Source organism: Callospermophilus lateralis, chromosome 2 (genome assembly GCF_048772815.1).
Source record: "Callospermophilus lateralis isolate mCalLat2 chromosome 2, mCalLat2.hap1, whole genome shotgun sequence".
Classification (NCBI taxonomy): Eukaryota; Metazoa; Chordata; class Mammalia; order Rodentia; family Sciuridae; genus Callospermophilus; species Callospermophilus lateralis.
The window spans coordinates 9,525,544-9,541,116 of record NC_135306.1 but is presented as its reverse complement, the minus strand read 5'-3'; the positions used below and the strand labels follow the sequence as shown (position 1 = coordinate 9,541,116).

At 38.0% G+C, this 15,573-nt stretch overlaps 1 protein-coding gene across 5 annotated transcripts in view; it reads left to right on the top strand.

The window, feature by feature from the left end:
* Positions 1–15,273, top strand: part of Gapvd1 (GTPase activating protein and VPS9 domains 1) — an 89,175-nt gene extending 73,902 nt beyond the window's left edge. For all 5 annotated transcript variants that reach the window (XM_076845478.2, XM_076845481.2, XM_076845479.2 and 2 more), the window contains 9 exons: positions 500–622; positions 2,577–2,706; positions 5,383–5,492; positions 5,814–5,973; positions 7,028–7,215; positions 8,204–8,417; positions 11,101–11,173; positions 12,289–12,486; positions 14,047–15,273. In XM_076845478.2, coding sequence (XP_076701593.1) covers positions 500–622; positions 2,577–2,706; positions 5,383–5,492; positions 5,814–5,973; positions 7,028–7,215; positions 8,204–8,417; positions 11,101–11,173; positions 12,289–12,486; positions 14,047–14,187 — 1,337 coding nt within the window. In that variant the 3' untranslated portion in view covers positions 14,188–15,273. The remainder of the gene's footprint in view (positions 1–499; positions 623–2,576; positions 2,707–5,382; positions 5,493–5,813; positions 5,974–7,027; positions 7,216–8,203; positions 8,418–11,100; positions 11,174–12,288; positions 12,487–14,046) is intronic.
* The last annotated feature ends 300 nt before the right edge of the window (positions 15,274–15,573 follow it).

The following is a 15,573-nucleotide window of genomic DNA, read 5'->3' as shown; positions in this document are numbered from 1 at the left end:
TAACTTTCAGATGTGCTGTAGAAAGGAATTAATTCATGAAGAAAGAATAGAGAAAGGCACATCTCATCATTAAAAAGTTTAAGTTTAAATAGTTCTTTTTTGTTCATCATAGAGATATTTGATTAAATGAAGTCTGCATATAAAAGTGCATCTTTGGAAGTTTTGTTAGCATGAATTGCTATTAACAGTGATTTCAGTGTAAGCCCTTTAGAAACCTGTTATCCATTCAGTCTGCACTGAAGTTTGTCACTGTCATGCAGAATTCTGGTGATGATGAGAAGGTGGAGTGACTCCTCCCAATTTTCTGCTTTGACAAGGCTCTTAGACCTAGAAATGGGATGAGCAGGCAGCTGCATGGTGCCTCTTAACATTGAGATATGTGCTCTTTTTAAGTCTGACCTCCTAATCTGCCTTTGGGATGTGCTACTGGTATCATTACTAACATCATCGCTAGTACAAACCCAAGGAACTAATTCTCTCACCTTCCTTTCCCCTGCAGATGATCCCAGCCCTAGGCTCACTGCACAAGCTCAGGTTGCTGAGGATATTCTGGACAAATACCGGAATGCCATTAAACGGACCAGCCCTAGTGAAGGAGCAATGGCAAACTATGAAAATGCAGGTGATAATCATGATAAAGATTTGAACAGTCATTTTTACCATAGTAATAAAGATAAATCTTTTAAGTACCCTTTAAAAAAAATAGCTAGAGAATCAATATACTATTTTAAAATTACAAACTTGATAACCCAATCAGATTAAATTGATATCCCTCTCTGTACTCTCCCACTAAGCCTGAGCACGTGCAGATGTTCAGATGCCTGAGTCATCATCCCATGAATCCTGGAGTCACTGCCCAGAGTGACCTGATGCATGCTTTAGCGGGAGGGAGGAGGTTATTTTGCAACTGCCTATAGAACTGTAATTTCATACAGTTATCTCTCTTCAGGTAGCTGAGGCAGCACTCTCTTAGGTTATCCATTGTTGCTTGGTTCTTATTTTTTAAATGATTATGTTTTTCTCACAGTAGAATATTGAATAAATTGTCAGAAAAATATGACACAGTCCTCAAGATAAATTAAAGGGAAACAAAAGTGTATAAAAGCTTAAGTAGTGTCTGCATCCATTTATGCTTATGTGTGCTGGGAGTATCTTCTAGAAGAATCTCCAGGAAACTGGGAACATGAATTAGCTCTGAGAAAGACTGTAGGGGCCTGAGAGGGAGTCATGGGAAAAGAGAATTTCCACTTTTCTATTCTGAACGTTCATATACCTTCTATGTAAACATTACAGTTATTAACATTTTTTTCTATATGTTTTTCCATTTTTTCCTGAAGCATTTGAAATTTTCTCTGAATAATAAAAATGTTTTCCTATAAAAACACAGAATCTTCCTTATATTCAGGAATTTTTTTATTCCCTTTGATTTTATGTTGTTTTATGTATGTTTATATTCTATTTTTTTAACTTTTAATATTTATTTTTCTTTTTAGTTGTAGTTGGACACAATACCTTTGTTTTTATTTATTTATTTTTATGTGGTGCTGAGGATCGAACCCAGGGCCCCGCACGTGCTAGGTGAGCTCTCTACCGCTGAGCCACAACCCCAGCCCCTATATTCTATTTTTTTTTAAATTTTTTTTAGATGTGGATGGACCTTTATTTTATTCATTTATTTATATGAAGTGTTGAGAATTGAACCCAGTGCCTCACACATGCTAGGCAAGTGCTCTAGCATTGAGCCACAACTCCAGCACCTGTTTATCTGTATTCTTGATTGACTAATTAAAAACACAACAGGTAGAGGGACCCACAGATCTGGCTTTTCTGTGGTAGTCCTCTAGCTCTTTGTTGGGTGTGGTGAGAGGGCTGTGGGGGGAAGGTCTGGAGATCCATGTGCTTGGTCCACCTCAGCCATTGTGCAACAAAGGGATGTAGAACCATCAATTTTTTTTGACTGGGAAGGAGTCCATGTCTCTAAAGTGAATTATTATGTAAAATGACTTTTGAAGATTTTGAGTTTTGTGGTTCAGTGATTTTGATTATGGAATATTAACTTTATTAATTCAAACTTTCACTGTTTCGGATTAGGATTGTGATAAGAATTTACCATGGCTGAGGCTGTAGCTCAGTGGTACAGTGCTTGCATGAGGCACTGGGTTCTATCCTCAGCACCACATAAAAAATAAATAAAGATAATTGTTACTTTGTATACAACCAGAGATATGAAAAAAAATTGTGCTCTATATATGTAATATGAATTGTAATGTCATATATAACAAATTAGAATAAAAAATTAAAAAAAAAAGATAAGTGTTCCCATCTACAACTAAATAAAAAAAAAAGAATTAAAACCATTCCCAGCATCTGCTCTCATGATACATTATTGTTGCTTTGACCATTTGGTCAAATGTTTTGAGTTTTTTCTTCTTTCTATTTTATCTTCTGAAGAACTTTACTCTAAGACATTACCAATTTAAGGATTGAGTTGCTTTGAATTACCTACTAGTACCAATACCAGAATATTACAAATTAATATAACTATTCTTTTCTCGGTGATGGGTTTTGTTCTCCAGAGGTCATGGGTGATGGTGAAAGTGCACATGATTCTCCTCGGGATGAAACACTACAGAACATCTCAGCTGATGATCTCCCAGACTCTGCGAGCCAAGCAGCCCACCCTCAGGATTCAGCTTTTTCTTATAGGTATTTCTTTTGTAGTATTTGGGACTTTGGGGTTTGGGCTTTTAATCATTATTTGAGTCAATTCAATTCAAATGATTCATTAAGTCATTTTAATAATAGATTTATGAAACAGATAAGAATGAAATAGTTACTGAGAAGACTTGCTTCAGTTCTGGATGTCATGTATCAAAGGCAATAATTCAGAGATTTAAAAAAAAAAGACTCATGCCCACATAAAACACATAAGCAAATAAAACAAGTTGCAGTGCTCCTGCCTGTGCAAAGCTATGAATGTGTGTGGCTCACATCAGGAGAGGGCATGGGTAGTTTGGAATTGCCCTGCACACAGTGATGGAGCAACTCACCGTCTGAATAAACCTCTCTTTTTGTCATCATCCTCATTACGTGGGCAGACCTCTATTTCTAACAGGGCTTGAGAAAGAAAATGACTTCAGGGTTCTTTGATAGCGATCCTCGGTTTCCTCAGACAAGAAGCCTGAGCTTTAAAGTACTAGTTATCTCTTGTGGACTTGCAAAGTCCCGTGTCCCATGTCTCCCTCACCCCCACCCCCACCCCCACCCCCACCTCTCTCTCTTTTACATTTTTTTTTTTTTTTTTTTTTTTTTAATTTTGGTGCTGGGGATTGAACTCAGGGATCCCTTGAGACAGGTTCTCACTAAGTTTAAGTTGCTGAAGCTGGCCTTGCACCTGTGATCCTCCTGCCTTATTCTCCTGATTTGCTGGGATTACAAATGTATGACACTGCACTTGGCTTAAATTTTCATTCCAGAAATTTTCAAATAGATACAATGATGTACCCATTATCCAGATCCAATAGTTACCAACACATAACCAGTATTATTCCATATTTACCTCCTCCCAGTTATTTTAAGGAAACTCTTCCTTAAAATAATATATATATTATTATATTTATAGATTATATTATTATATTTATATATTAAAATAATATAATATATTATTATATTTATGCAAAAAACATTTGTAAATAAAATTTGCTACTGGGTTCAGTGGCACACGCCTATAATCCCAGCAGCTCAGAAGGCTGAGGCAAGAGGATCTCAAGTTCAAAGCCAGCCTCAGCAACTTAGTGAGGCCCTAAGCAACTTAGTGAGAATCTGTCTCAAAATTTAAAAAATTAAAAGGACTGAGAATGCAGCTCAGCAGTTAAGTGTCCCTGGATTTAATCTGTAGTACCAAAAAAAAAAAAAAAAAAAAAACGGATCTTTTTGGAACTTTCCATATTTTTTTCCTGCAGTATAATTGGGGGAATAGCAGATAGAATTACCTTCCAGCATGAATTACTTTCTAAAACTCATCAAGTGACTTTACCATTATGTATTTTATAATATTTTTGGCAAATGAGGTGAATGTTACCTCATCTTGATATCTAATTTCTCATTTTATAGGAAGAAATCCAGTAGAGAAAGACTCAGAGCTAGCATGAGGTGGACAAGTGACATCCTACAGAGGAGGCACACTCTCTGGCCTTTCTCTAAGGTGTTCAAACTCCTTTATCTAGATAGCAGATTTGATTATTCTGAAGACATTCTGGTCTGTGACCCACAGGACCAGAAAAGATCATAGGCACTAACAAATAAGAGAGCCTCAATGCTTCCCCTTTAGGGAGAGCTGCATTGCTGTGGAGGGTAGCCCCTAGCTGAGGAGGGCTCAACTACTGGGTGGAAGTAGGTGGTTCAGCATTTGAAAGTTAAGAGGAATCCAATACAAAAACTCTCAAGCAACAGAGCAATAAAAAGGGTTTCTTGTCAGTGGGCAAGTTTATTGTGACAGGACCAGAATTTTTTTCAAGAGATGCAGTAGAAGGTGTTTTTGTGTGAGTACTGGGGTGAGCTGGCGACCTCTCTGGCACATATGCTGTCTGGTTCTCCTGAGTTCCTGATGTAAAATTCAGCATGTGATGGAAGGTCAGAAAAGGTTTGTTTGACTGATTCAGGTGACCCTATGGAGAGGTCCTTGCCCAGAGCACTTTTATAATCTTGTTCCTCAGGTAATTAGAAGTGTGTTCTTTCAAGTGAGAGCGAGATGTAAGTTAAAATTATTTTTTTAGGGGGCTGGGCGTATAGCTCAGTTGGTAGAGTGCTTGCCTCCTGTGCCCAAGGCCCTGGGCTAAATCACCAGCACCACCACCCCCTGAAAAAATATATATATAAATTTGTGTGTGTGTGTATACGTATACACACACACACAAATTTATATATACGTACACACACACACACACACACACACACACACACACACTTGTGGGGCTGGAGTTGTGGCTCAGTGGTAGAGCACTCACCTAGCACATGTGAGGCGCTGGGTTCAATCCTCAGCACCACATAAAAATAAACAAAATAAACATTTGAAATATTTGAATCCTGAAGTAGCTCATTTAAATTAAATTTTTGGGGGGCTGTAGATGGACATACCTTTATTTTGTTTATTTTTGTGTGGTGCCAGGATTGAATGCTCAGGAAGCACTCTACCACTGAGCCACAATCCCAGCCCTCATACAGTAAATATTTATAAAATGTGATCATTTCTGGGTGAGGAGGTAGCTCAGTAGTAGAGCACATGCTTAGTATGTACAAGGCCCTGGGTTTGATTCCCAGCACCACAAAGAGAAGTGACCATTCTGGACAAAGAAATTAATGTGTTTTGTACCCATTATTCAGAGATGCGAAAAAGAAACTGAGGCTTGCTCTTTGCTCTGCGGACTCTGTTGCCTTCCCAGTGTTAACCCATTCAACAAGGAACGGATTACCAGATCATACAGACCCAGAAGGCAAGTTGGTGCTGGATAGTTTAGTTTCTTCTGTATTTACAGCTTGAACCAATGAAATTGCCAGTATTTCACTCTTCAGCTGTATTAATATTCCATGGTTCAACTTAACACATTTGTTTTCATGTCACTTAAGGGCACTTTGATTACTGATAGTTTATCAATTTTTTTTTTTTTCTAAATGGCAGTGGCACTACTGCTTAGTTTTGGTGATAAATGGTACAGTAGAATTAATGTCCCAAATGCTGGGGACAGTATATATGTAAGCTTATATAAGCCCATGGAAATTCTCTATGGTAATGTAATTCTTTTTTTTTTATTTAGACAATGAAATTGTATGCTTCTTAAAAGTTCAAATAGCTGAAGCAATTAATTTACAAGATAAGAACTTAATGGCTCAACTTCAAGAAACAATGCGTTGTGTATGCCGTTTTGATAATAGGACATGTAGGAAACTGCTGGCATCCATTGCTGAGGACTACAGGTAATACCCAACCCATTCAACAGACCTTCTCAGCTGCAATTGTTTTCTTTTTAGTCCTTGTTTCACAAACCAGTCCAGGCCAACTACCAAGTGCATGTCTATGTTTACCTGGATATAGATTTTGAAGCTACCCACTCCAGAAATGTAGTTACAAATGAGCAGCTCTTCCTAATGTGCAGTTTATGTCAGCTTTGCACAAAAACAGTAAAGAGGTTTGTCTAGATTGTGAGGCTAGGATAACTAGTTTATTACTTTCTTTTAAAGGGACATTAGTAAATACTACTAGAAAAGTAGTAGTAGATTTTCTTTGGCTGCCAGCTGATGGTTATGAGGAAGAGTGTAACTGAGATGCATGGGCAGTGTGGAGGCCTCATGTCCTAGTGGATGAGCTCCACATTAACATCATAAGCAAATAGCTGGTGGGGAGTATTTAACGAACTAGTTTGTATAGCTTGTATTTTGTTGTTATTTTTAATCATCACCATTTTCTTTTTTTGTATGTGTGGGGGGGTGATGGTTGGGGATTGAACCCAGAAATATTCTACTTCTGGGCTGTATCTCCAGCTATTTTTTTAATTTTTATTTTGAGATAGGATTTCACTATGTTGCTCAGGCTGGCCTCAAACTTGTAATCCTCCTACCTCAGCCTCCCAAGTGTATACCACCATGCCCAACTTATTTTCAATTTTCTGTAGCTGTTCATTTCCTATTAAGTAAGAGGTGCTACTAGTGGGGAGACTGTGCTCCAGTATAAAATAGACCTAGAATCTGAAGAGCCTTAGTAATATTCACTGAGTTAGGGAGCTAAACATTCAGTTCAAAAGATACAGTTCATCACAGACATGCACAATTCATGCTGCCAGCTCAAGAAAAACAGGATTCTGTTTCTTGAGCTGGCAGCATAAATATTCCCCAGGACATTTGTCTGTAGCCTGACATGCCAATTTGTAAAGCCAAAGTTTATGAAGTGAAAAAAATTAGAACTCTTAGTCTTTAAAAAAAAAAGTAAGCACCGTACATATCTGATGTCCTGCAAAAGCATTTTTCCTTTTAGGAAAAGAGCCCCATATATCGCTTACCTCACTCGCTGTCGACAAGGACTGCAGACTACGCAGGCTCACCTGGAGAGGCTCTTGCAAAGGGTTTTACGGGACAAAGAGGTAGCCAATCGATATTTTACCACTGTCTGTGTGAGGTTACTGCTTGAGAGCAAAGAAAAGAAGATCAGGGAATTCATTCAAGGTAACTACTGTTAGAGGAAGCATGTCTTCAACCATTTATTATTAGGAAGATTGGGAAAATTTGTTTTGTTTTGCTTGCTAGCTTGTGTAAGTACCTGCATGCTTTAGACCAGCTCCTTAAATACCCAGTTAGTTTGTGGATTCTTTTTTTTTTTGATGGTGCTGGGGCTTGAACCCAGGACCTTGTGCATGCAAGGTAAGCACTCTACCAACTGAACTATATCCCCAGCCCCTGTGGATTCTTTATAATTACACTTTGATATCAAATCTCTAAATTTCTTTTTCTCCTGGATTGAATATCAGTTTATTTTAAAAATTGGGGAAGTTGGTAAAACTTTGGATTCACACAATTTTTCTCATTTTTACAAACAACATATTTTTAAACAAACTCATTGGCACATAAATATTTAGGTATTTCTTACTCTTTCCTGATTTTAATGACTTGGCTGTGTATTGTCCTAAAATAAACCACTCCAAAACCTTTAGGCTTTAATGTCTGTATCACTAGCAATTTAAATTATTTTAGGGGCTGGGGTTTTTAGCTCAGTGGTTAGAGTGCTCACCTTGCATGTGGAAAGCAGTGGGTTTGATCCTCAGCACTACACTTGTTGAGGAAACAAGAAACATAAAAACAAAATAGAGGTATTGTGTCCATCTACAACAACAAAAAAATATTTTAAAAACGGATTTTAATACATTGGTCCCCCCTTATCTGCAAGGGATATGTTCCAAGACACCCCGCCCCCCAGCGGATGCCTGAAACTGTGTCTAATACTGATCTCTATATGCTATACCTATAACCTATAATGAGATGCCTACCAAGAAACAGCTTGCAATTCAAAACTTATGAATTGTTTATTTCTAGAATTTTCCATTTAATATGTTGGATTGAGGGGAAATGAAACAGAGGAAAATGGGGAAATTCTAAAATTTCCTTTTTAAGTTTATTCATATGATGTATTTTAAAAATTATTGTTTGTGCATTGGAGATTTTCAGAAACTCACAGCAGCTGATGATAAAACTGCTCAGGTAGAAGATTTTCTACAGTTTCTTTATGGTGCAATGGCCCAGGATGTCATATGGCAAAATGCAAGTGAAGAGCAGCTGCAGGATGCTCAGCTGGCCATAGAACGAAGTGTGATGAATCGCATTTTCAAGCTTGCCTTCTACCCTAATCAGGATGGGGATATCCTTCGTGACCAGTGAGTACTTCTGTGTTGCGTGCCTGTGCTGGATGTGTGTATCAGGTAGCCCCATACTTTAGGCAAGCCGTACCTGTGGTTTAGCATCTGATAGTAAAGGAAATGTCTCAGTTATCATTTTTCACCCATGAGAGTTATGCAATTCAAAAGAATGGTAAGTAGGGCATGGAGGGGCTTATCTGTAATCCCAGATGCTTGGGGGACATACATGAGGAAGATGACAAATTTGAGGCCAGCAAGGCCCTGTCTCAAAATAAAAAATTAGAAAAAAGGCCTGGGATATAACTCAGTGGTTGTATATACTTGTCTAGTATACATGAGGTCCTAAGTTCAATCCCCAGCACCACCAAAAAAATAATAATAATAATTAAAAAAATAATAATAAATACCCAGTTTTCAGGAAGGTCATCAGGCTGACAGGTATGTGAATTTGTGTGGCCTTTTTGGAAGGCATAGCTTTGTATCCTCCCTTAAATGTTCTTCCCTGCTTTCTCTGTCTGATTAACTCTTACTTATCATTCAGATTTCAATTCAAGAATCACTTCCTTGGGAAACTTTTCCTGACTAGCTTAAATCCCCGTAGGGCTGTCTCAGGCCTAGTACCCCTCTTTAACACTTTCATGATTGTTATTTGCCATTTATTTAAGTCAAGGTTTCTCAACCCAGCACTACTGACATTTGAAATCAGGCAGCTCTTTGTGAAGACTAGGCTGTCCTACAGATGGTAGAGTGTTTGGCAGCATTCCTGCCTGAACACCCTAGGTGTAGTAATGCCCAACCAACCAATTGTGACAACCAAAAATGTTTTCAGACATTGCCTGATGTCTCTGGGGAATGAAATTTTCTCCTGTTCTTTTTTTTTTTTTTTAATCTTATTTATTTTTATTTTTTATTCTTCTTTGTTATATATAATAGCAGGATGCATTACAATTCATATTATACATATAGAACTTAATTTTTCATATCTCTGGTTATATACAAAGTATATTCACACCATTCGTATCTTCGTACATGTACTTAGGGTAATGATTCTCTCCTGTTCTTGATTACTAGTTTGTGTAATCATTTGATAAATGCTCTCTCTCCTCCTGGATTGTCCTTTCTGTGAGAGCATGAATGTCATCGCATCAAGCACAGTGCCTGGCTTCTAATATGTACTCATTATATATTTATTAGGAATGAACAGTTATATATTTGACTATCAACAAATATCAGCAATTATATGGTATGTGAGTTATGTCTGAATAAAATTGTTTTAGAAAGTAATACTGAGAGCTTGGGATGTAGTTAAGTGGTAGAGTGCAAAAGGACCTGGGTTTGATGCCTACTGCAAAAATATTAAATAAGAAGTAATCCCAGTGGCTTAGAAGGCCGAGGTAGGAGGATGGTAAGTTCAAAGCCATCCTTAGGAACTTAGCAAGGCCCTAAGCAATTTAGCAAGACCCTGTCTCAAAAAATACAAATTAAAAAAAAAAAAAAAAAAGGCAACCACCATCCCACTCCCACCCTCCCCCCTAAAAATGTAGAATAGTGACATTGGGTATTTTGGGGATTGAGACTATGGAGGAATTATCATTTTCATTATTACTCTTCTTAATTTTCCTGAGTACTGCTCTTCAGTCCTACGTTTGCCCTAAGTGTGTTATCCGTTATTACTCTTTTTTTTTTTTTCCCCTAAGTACTGCTCTGCAGTCCTACTTTTGCCCTAAGTGTGTAACAGTTATTTCCATGCTTCCCAGCCCAGTAACTAAGGGGGTCTGTGCAATAGGATCTCAGAGAAGGGTTATTAATAGTTTATGCAAGTTTTGTTTTTGTTTTTGTGGGATGCAACCCAGGGCCTTATGCATCCTAGGCAAACACTCTACTGAGCTACATCCCGAGGACTACAGAAATTTTAAGAGGTTGCACATAAATTTGAGAGAATTCACATTCTTGTGAAATCACTTAGAGTTGTTCCAACTTGCCTCTCTCATGTGTTCATCATCGTCTCCGAGGTTGTTAGCCTACCCCGGGGCCTTTTCTCTCTCCAGAGCACCAATTTCTGGTGTTAGGCATGGAATATAGAATGGGATATTGAAGTTACATTTACTGCAGAGAGCAACTTTGAAGTAGACTATTCCTACCCACTCCTTCATGGCATTTCTGCAGGTTTAAAGACAATAAACAGTGTCTGGATCTTTCCAGACATTGGAAGTCAAGAAGCTATTCTAGCTCCTGCTACTGAGGCAAATCCTGTACCTTTTAATCCTGTTTTCACATTCAAAGTGAGGGGCTGGTGAATGGCAGAGTCCCTTCTCCATCTGAAAGCCTGATCTTTGGTTTCTGGCTCTTGATCCCTCTTACTTTCTCTCACTTTCTTCTTTTTCCTCTCCTTTACTAAGTAGTGTGTTCAAGCTAAGGGCTTCTCTCCTCTGTTCCTTGGAATGCTGTCCTAGTCCAGGAAAGGAGGATTCCCCTACCCCATCTGCATCCCCACAGCTCATTTGGCATTTCTAAGCAGATCCTAAATCTGAACCTTTTCTGATAAAAAAGAAAACTTATGGCCATGAGAGTCTCAACTGTACTTGTAATCTGCATAAATAAGTAAGTCTAAAATACTTTGAGTGTTTTGAAAAACTTGACTATGGCTTTTTTATGCCTTATTTTCTGAAATGTATATTTACATTTGCATTTTGGTTTTCAGGGTTCTTCATGAACATATCCAGAGATTGTCTAAAGTAGTGACTGCAAATCACAGAGCTCTTCAGATCCCAGAGGTAATACAGGTTTATGTACAACATGTTAACTAAGCTGCATGGTGTACCATGTGCATGTTACCACTGTATCAGGGAACTGGAGTGTGATAAAATAGAAAGCACCGTTTGCACTAGATAATCTTCACTCTGTCATGTTCCCAGGGTTAAATTTCCCTGGCATGGAAAGGGACCTCAATAGAGGAGAGGAGGAGAGTGCCTCCCCAGAGCTGCTTGCTTCTGTCCCAAGCCCTGCCTTCCTGGGCAGCGAGCTGTCTTGGTGTTCTTACAGTCTTATTTCCACACAGCCATCCCATTTGAAGAAGGGGCTTGTGGCACTCCAAAGAGGGTGAGGAATTTTGTTCCAAAAGAAGTAATTAAATATGGCATGGTCTCAAATTACCTTTTAGTTATTGATACTAGCATTTTTACCTGGCATACATCTCTTACAAAATAAGAAATCTGGAAAATGTCAGCTATTTGAGCTAGTTCTGGTTGTTTTTATTAAATTCCCCACAAATGAAACATTAATTGGCATAAAATTTCTAATTCTTTTTTATTTTTAGATCTCATTTCAAGAACCACTGTAAGAAAGTATATATTAATTCTTAAATTATCTTGTTTTAATAGCTTGTTCATGCTATTAAATGTACAGAAGTCCTTTTCTAGCTATTTAAGAAGGATCATTGGGGCTGGGGATGTGGCTCAAGCGGTAGCGCGCTCGCCTGGCATGCATGCGGCCCAGGTTCAATCCTCAGCACTACATACAAACAAAGATGTTGTGTCCACCGAAAACTAAAACATAAATATTAAAATTTTCTCTCTTTCTAAAAAAAAAAAAAAAAAAAAAAAGGATCATTGAAATTTTATGAATTCTTGGTTCTTTCTTATTGTATACCCTTTCTATTAATGTATATCTGTGTTGCTCTATTTTAAAATACAAAGTATATTACATAAACATTTAAAAGATAACTATAATCTTGGGTGGAAGGGGAAGGACCTGAAGTCCAGTTTTACTGAAGAAAGAGGAAAGCAGCCACCTTAGCCTGTCCCCGACTTGGGTTGGAGGTTGCCATGGTCACTCCAACAGATCATTGCCCTTGTATTGAGGGTCTGTTATTATCTGTGGTCTCACTTAGGTTTATCTTCGGGAAGCACCGTGGCCATCTGCACAATCAGAAATCAGGACAATAAGTGCTTATAAAACCCCCCGGGACAAAGTGCAGTGCATCCTGAGAATGTGCTCTACAATTATGAACCTCCTGAGCCTGGCCAATGAGGACTCTGTCCCTGGAGCAGATGACTTTGTTCCTGTGTTGGTGTTTGTGTTGATAAAGGTGGGTCTCTTTCTTACCTACTGTCAGTTAAAGAGTTTAGGTGGCATTCTGAGTAGGGTGGCACAGGGTTTAATGTGGTGTAGTCTTAGAGACCTGGACTCTTCTCCATCTCAAGTCCTGTGTTATCTAGAAAGAAAGTGTATAATGTCAAGATTTGTTCTGTTTAGAAGTCACAGTTTTCAAAACAAAGCAAGAGAGGATCAGTTCCTAGATGAACATTTTCAGTATCTAAGTAGTTTCCTATAGTTTTTTTTTTTTTTCTTCATTTTTTTTTTTAGTTGTACCTTTATTTCACTTATTTATTTTTTTATGTGGCACCAAGGATCGAACCTAGTGCCTCACACATGCTAGGCGACCACTCTACCACTGAGCCACAAACCCAGCCCAGTGCCTATAGATCTTAATTGGGGCTTAATGTGTCATCCTTGAGTGAATGAAAACAGGTTCTTTTTATTGTACTTTTGTAATCTTCTTTCACATGGAATTCTTTATAATGGTTGTTAAATAGACCACCAGATTTACCAATCACTTCTCTCTTCTTTGAGCCTCTTATTTTATAATTATACTTCGTTATTTTAAAAAGTATTGACATCTTTTGTCTGTCTTTTTTTTTTTTTTTTTAATGGTGCTGGGAATTGAACCCAGGGCTTTTTGCATGTGAGGAAAGCACTCTACCAACTGAGCTATATCCCTTTATATCTAAAATTACAGTTCACTTAAACATTTTACTTTGAACATTTTGGGTGTGACCATGCAGTTTGGGTGCACACAGCCCCAGGTGACATCACTGAATATTAGCACACCCCAGCCGCTGATATCTAAAGTATGTCTGACATATATCTTCCTAATCTTTAGTGTTGGTGATATTTCTGCAACTGAAACTTTTGGCTCAGAGTCAGAAACCCCGCACACAGGCAGGTGCAACTTCTCCTGGCCTTTGCTATTCTCTGTTCTGAGTGTGATCTGGCTAGTCCTTCTGCAGAGCCATTTTGAACAGATTTTAAGGAAGGGGGCTCAGCTTGTCCTCTTATTAACTATTTAATAGCATGTGTCCTTTCTGTCCATGTGAAAGAAAGTGAACAAACAGAAGATGTTCTGTGTCCCCTCTTGGCTATAGGGGGCACATTACCTTTCTTATTTTATTTTTTTTATTCTCAGCTGATTCTACCTGGACTTCCTAACCAGATATTATCAGTTAGCCCACAGCATTTATTTTCTTATCTAACTTTCTGGAATCCTGGACTGTTGAAGAAGATTATGGAGATTAGTTCAGCCACTTGAGGGGCTATCAAGATTAGGTGATTTGCCAGGATGGAAGGCTCTGGGTAGTTCAGCTAGGATTAGAACCCAACTGCCTTTCCAGTATATTGTTTAGATTACTTCCAAAAAGCAATTTAGGGTTTATTTTCAAAAGGACTGGTATTTCTTTCACACACACACACACACACACAAAAAAAAAAAAAAAAAAAAAAAAAAAAACATTTAAAGAACACATGCTAAGATGACTTGGGCAGAGCTTAGCAGCTAAGTAATTGACTTGTTCATTTTTCACTTCTCTAGGCAAACCCACCTTGCCTGCTGTCCACTGTGCAGTACATCAGCAGCTTCTATGCCAGCTGTCTGTCTGGAGAAGAGTCCTATTGGTGGATGCAGTTCACAGCAGCAGTAGAATTCATTAAAACCATTGATGACCGAAAGTGACCAAGACAAAGGCCCACCATGGCAGCAGACTGTTAGTCAGGCAAACAGATCTCTAAGAAAATGCAGCAGCTGCTTTGAAGGCTGAAGATTGTTTTTGTATAATATTGTACAGCATTCAGACATTTTAAAACAGATCTTTACTAAAACAGATTAATGAGCTAACAAGCAGGTTCTCTTTTCTTTGGGCTCTTTTCCTTTCCAGGTTGCATATTTAATTTTCTTGTCCCCAAGTAGAGAATAGTACTGCAAAAAGGGACCACATTTTTTCAGGTATTTTGAAATATTGAAAAACAGAACAGAATCTCTTAAGGAATTCCTAGACGTCCATTCATGGATACCCCATTCTTTCCTATTGTTTAAAAAGAACAATACACCTCTTTTAAGATGCTGTCTTATATGCATCTAATGGAAGAACGATATCAGCTGCACTGAGGGTTATAATAGTGGTGCATTTGTGGCATTATCTATAAATACACTCACCTAAGTTGAAAAGCTAAGAAGGAAATGTAAATATAATATATATTTATATTTGATGTAATATGGACATCTTCAGATTCTAATAAACAAGGAATATTGCTGATAGTAGGTTGTGAAAAACCCTCTTGTGAAATGGTTTCCTTGACAAAATTTAAGCTGAACTTAAAAGCAAAAAACACAGAAATATTTATTAAAGTGTCATACAGGTCATTGAACTCTTAGATGTGGAGTCTGATGAGGAGTCTGGAAGTCCCTGAGGAGGTCATGTAGGCACAGCATTCTGTGGAAGCATGTGAACCTGCACTCCTAAGAGACAGACTCTCTAGGTGACACAAAAAGGAACAGTGGACAGCCAAGATATCAGTGTGGTACTTCTCATCTAAAATACTAAGTATGCTATAGAAACCCCAGACAGAGCTCCTTATAAACCTTTAATTGTAATATATTTTTGATGATTATTCACATTGAATGCACAGACCAGGAATTCAGTGAATGTCATTTTTTTTAAAACTAATTTGTATTGTCTGCTCTAGTGATACAGGTTTTACTAGTGATAAACTATTTTAACCAACCATACTATTCTTATGGGAAAAAAAATCTATTTTGACAGGTTTCTGTGCCTTTATTTCCCTATTCTGAAAAAAAGTAATGTGTTTCAGTAGTTTGGTTTGAATTGTGTATTGACAATTAATCAGGAATGGGCTTTGGTATCTGAGCAACTGGCCCAGGAGGTACACCAAAGCTTCAAGCACAAATCTTGTACATAGGCCATCACCAACTTGTTCTTCTTTGTATGTTTCCTAAACATGTTTATCTTCTTTTATAGCAAACACAGTCCCATTGAGCCCCTCATTGCTGGCAGCAATTTTAGGCATTTGTTTTTAAGGGAACTGTGACAACCAGCCATGA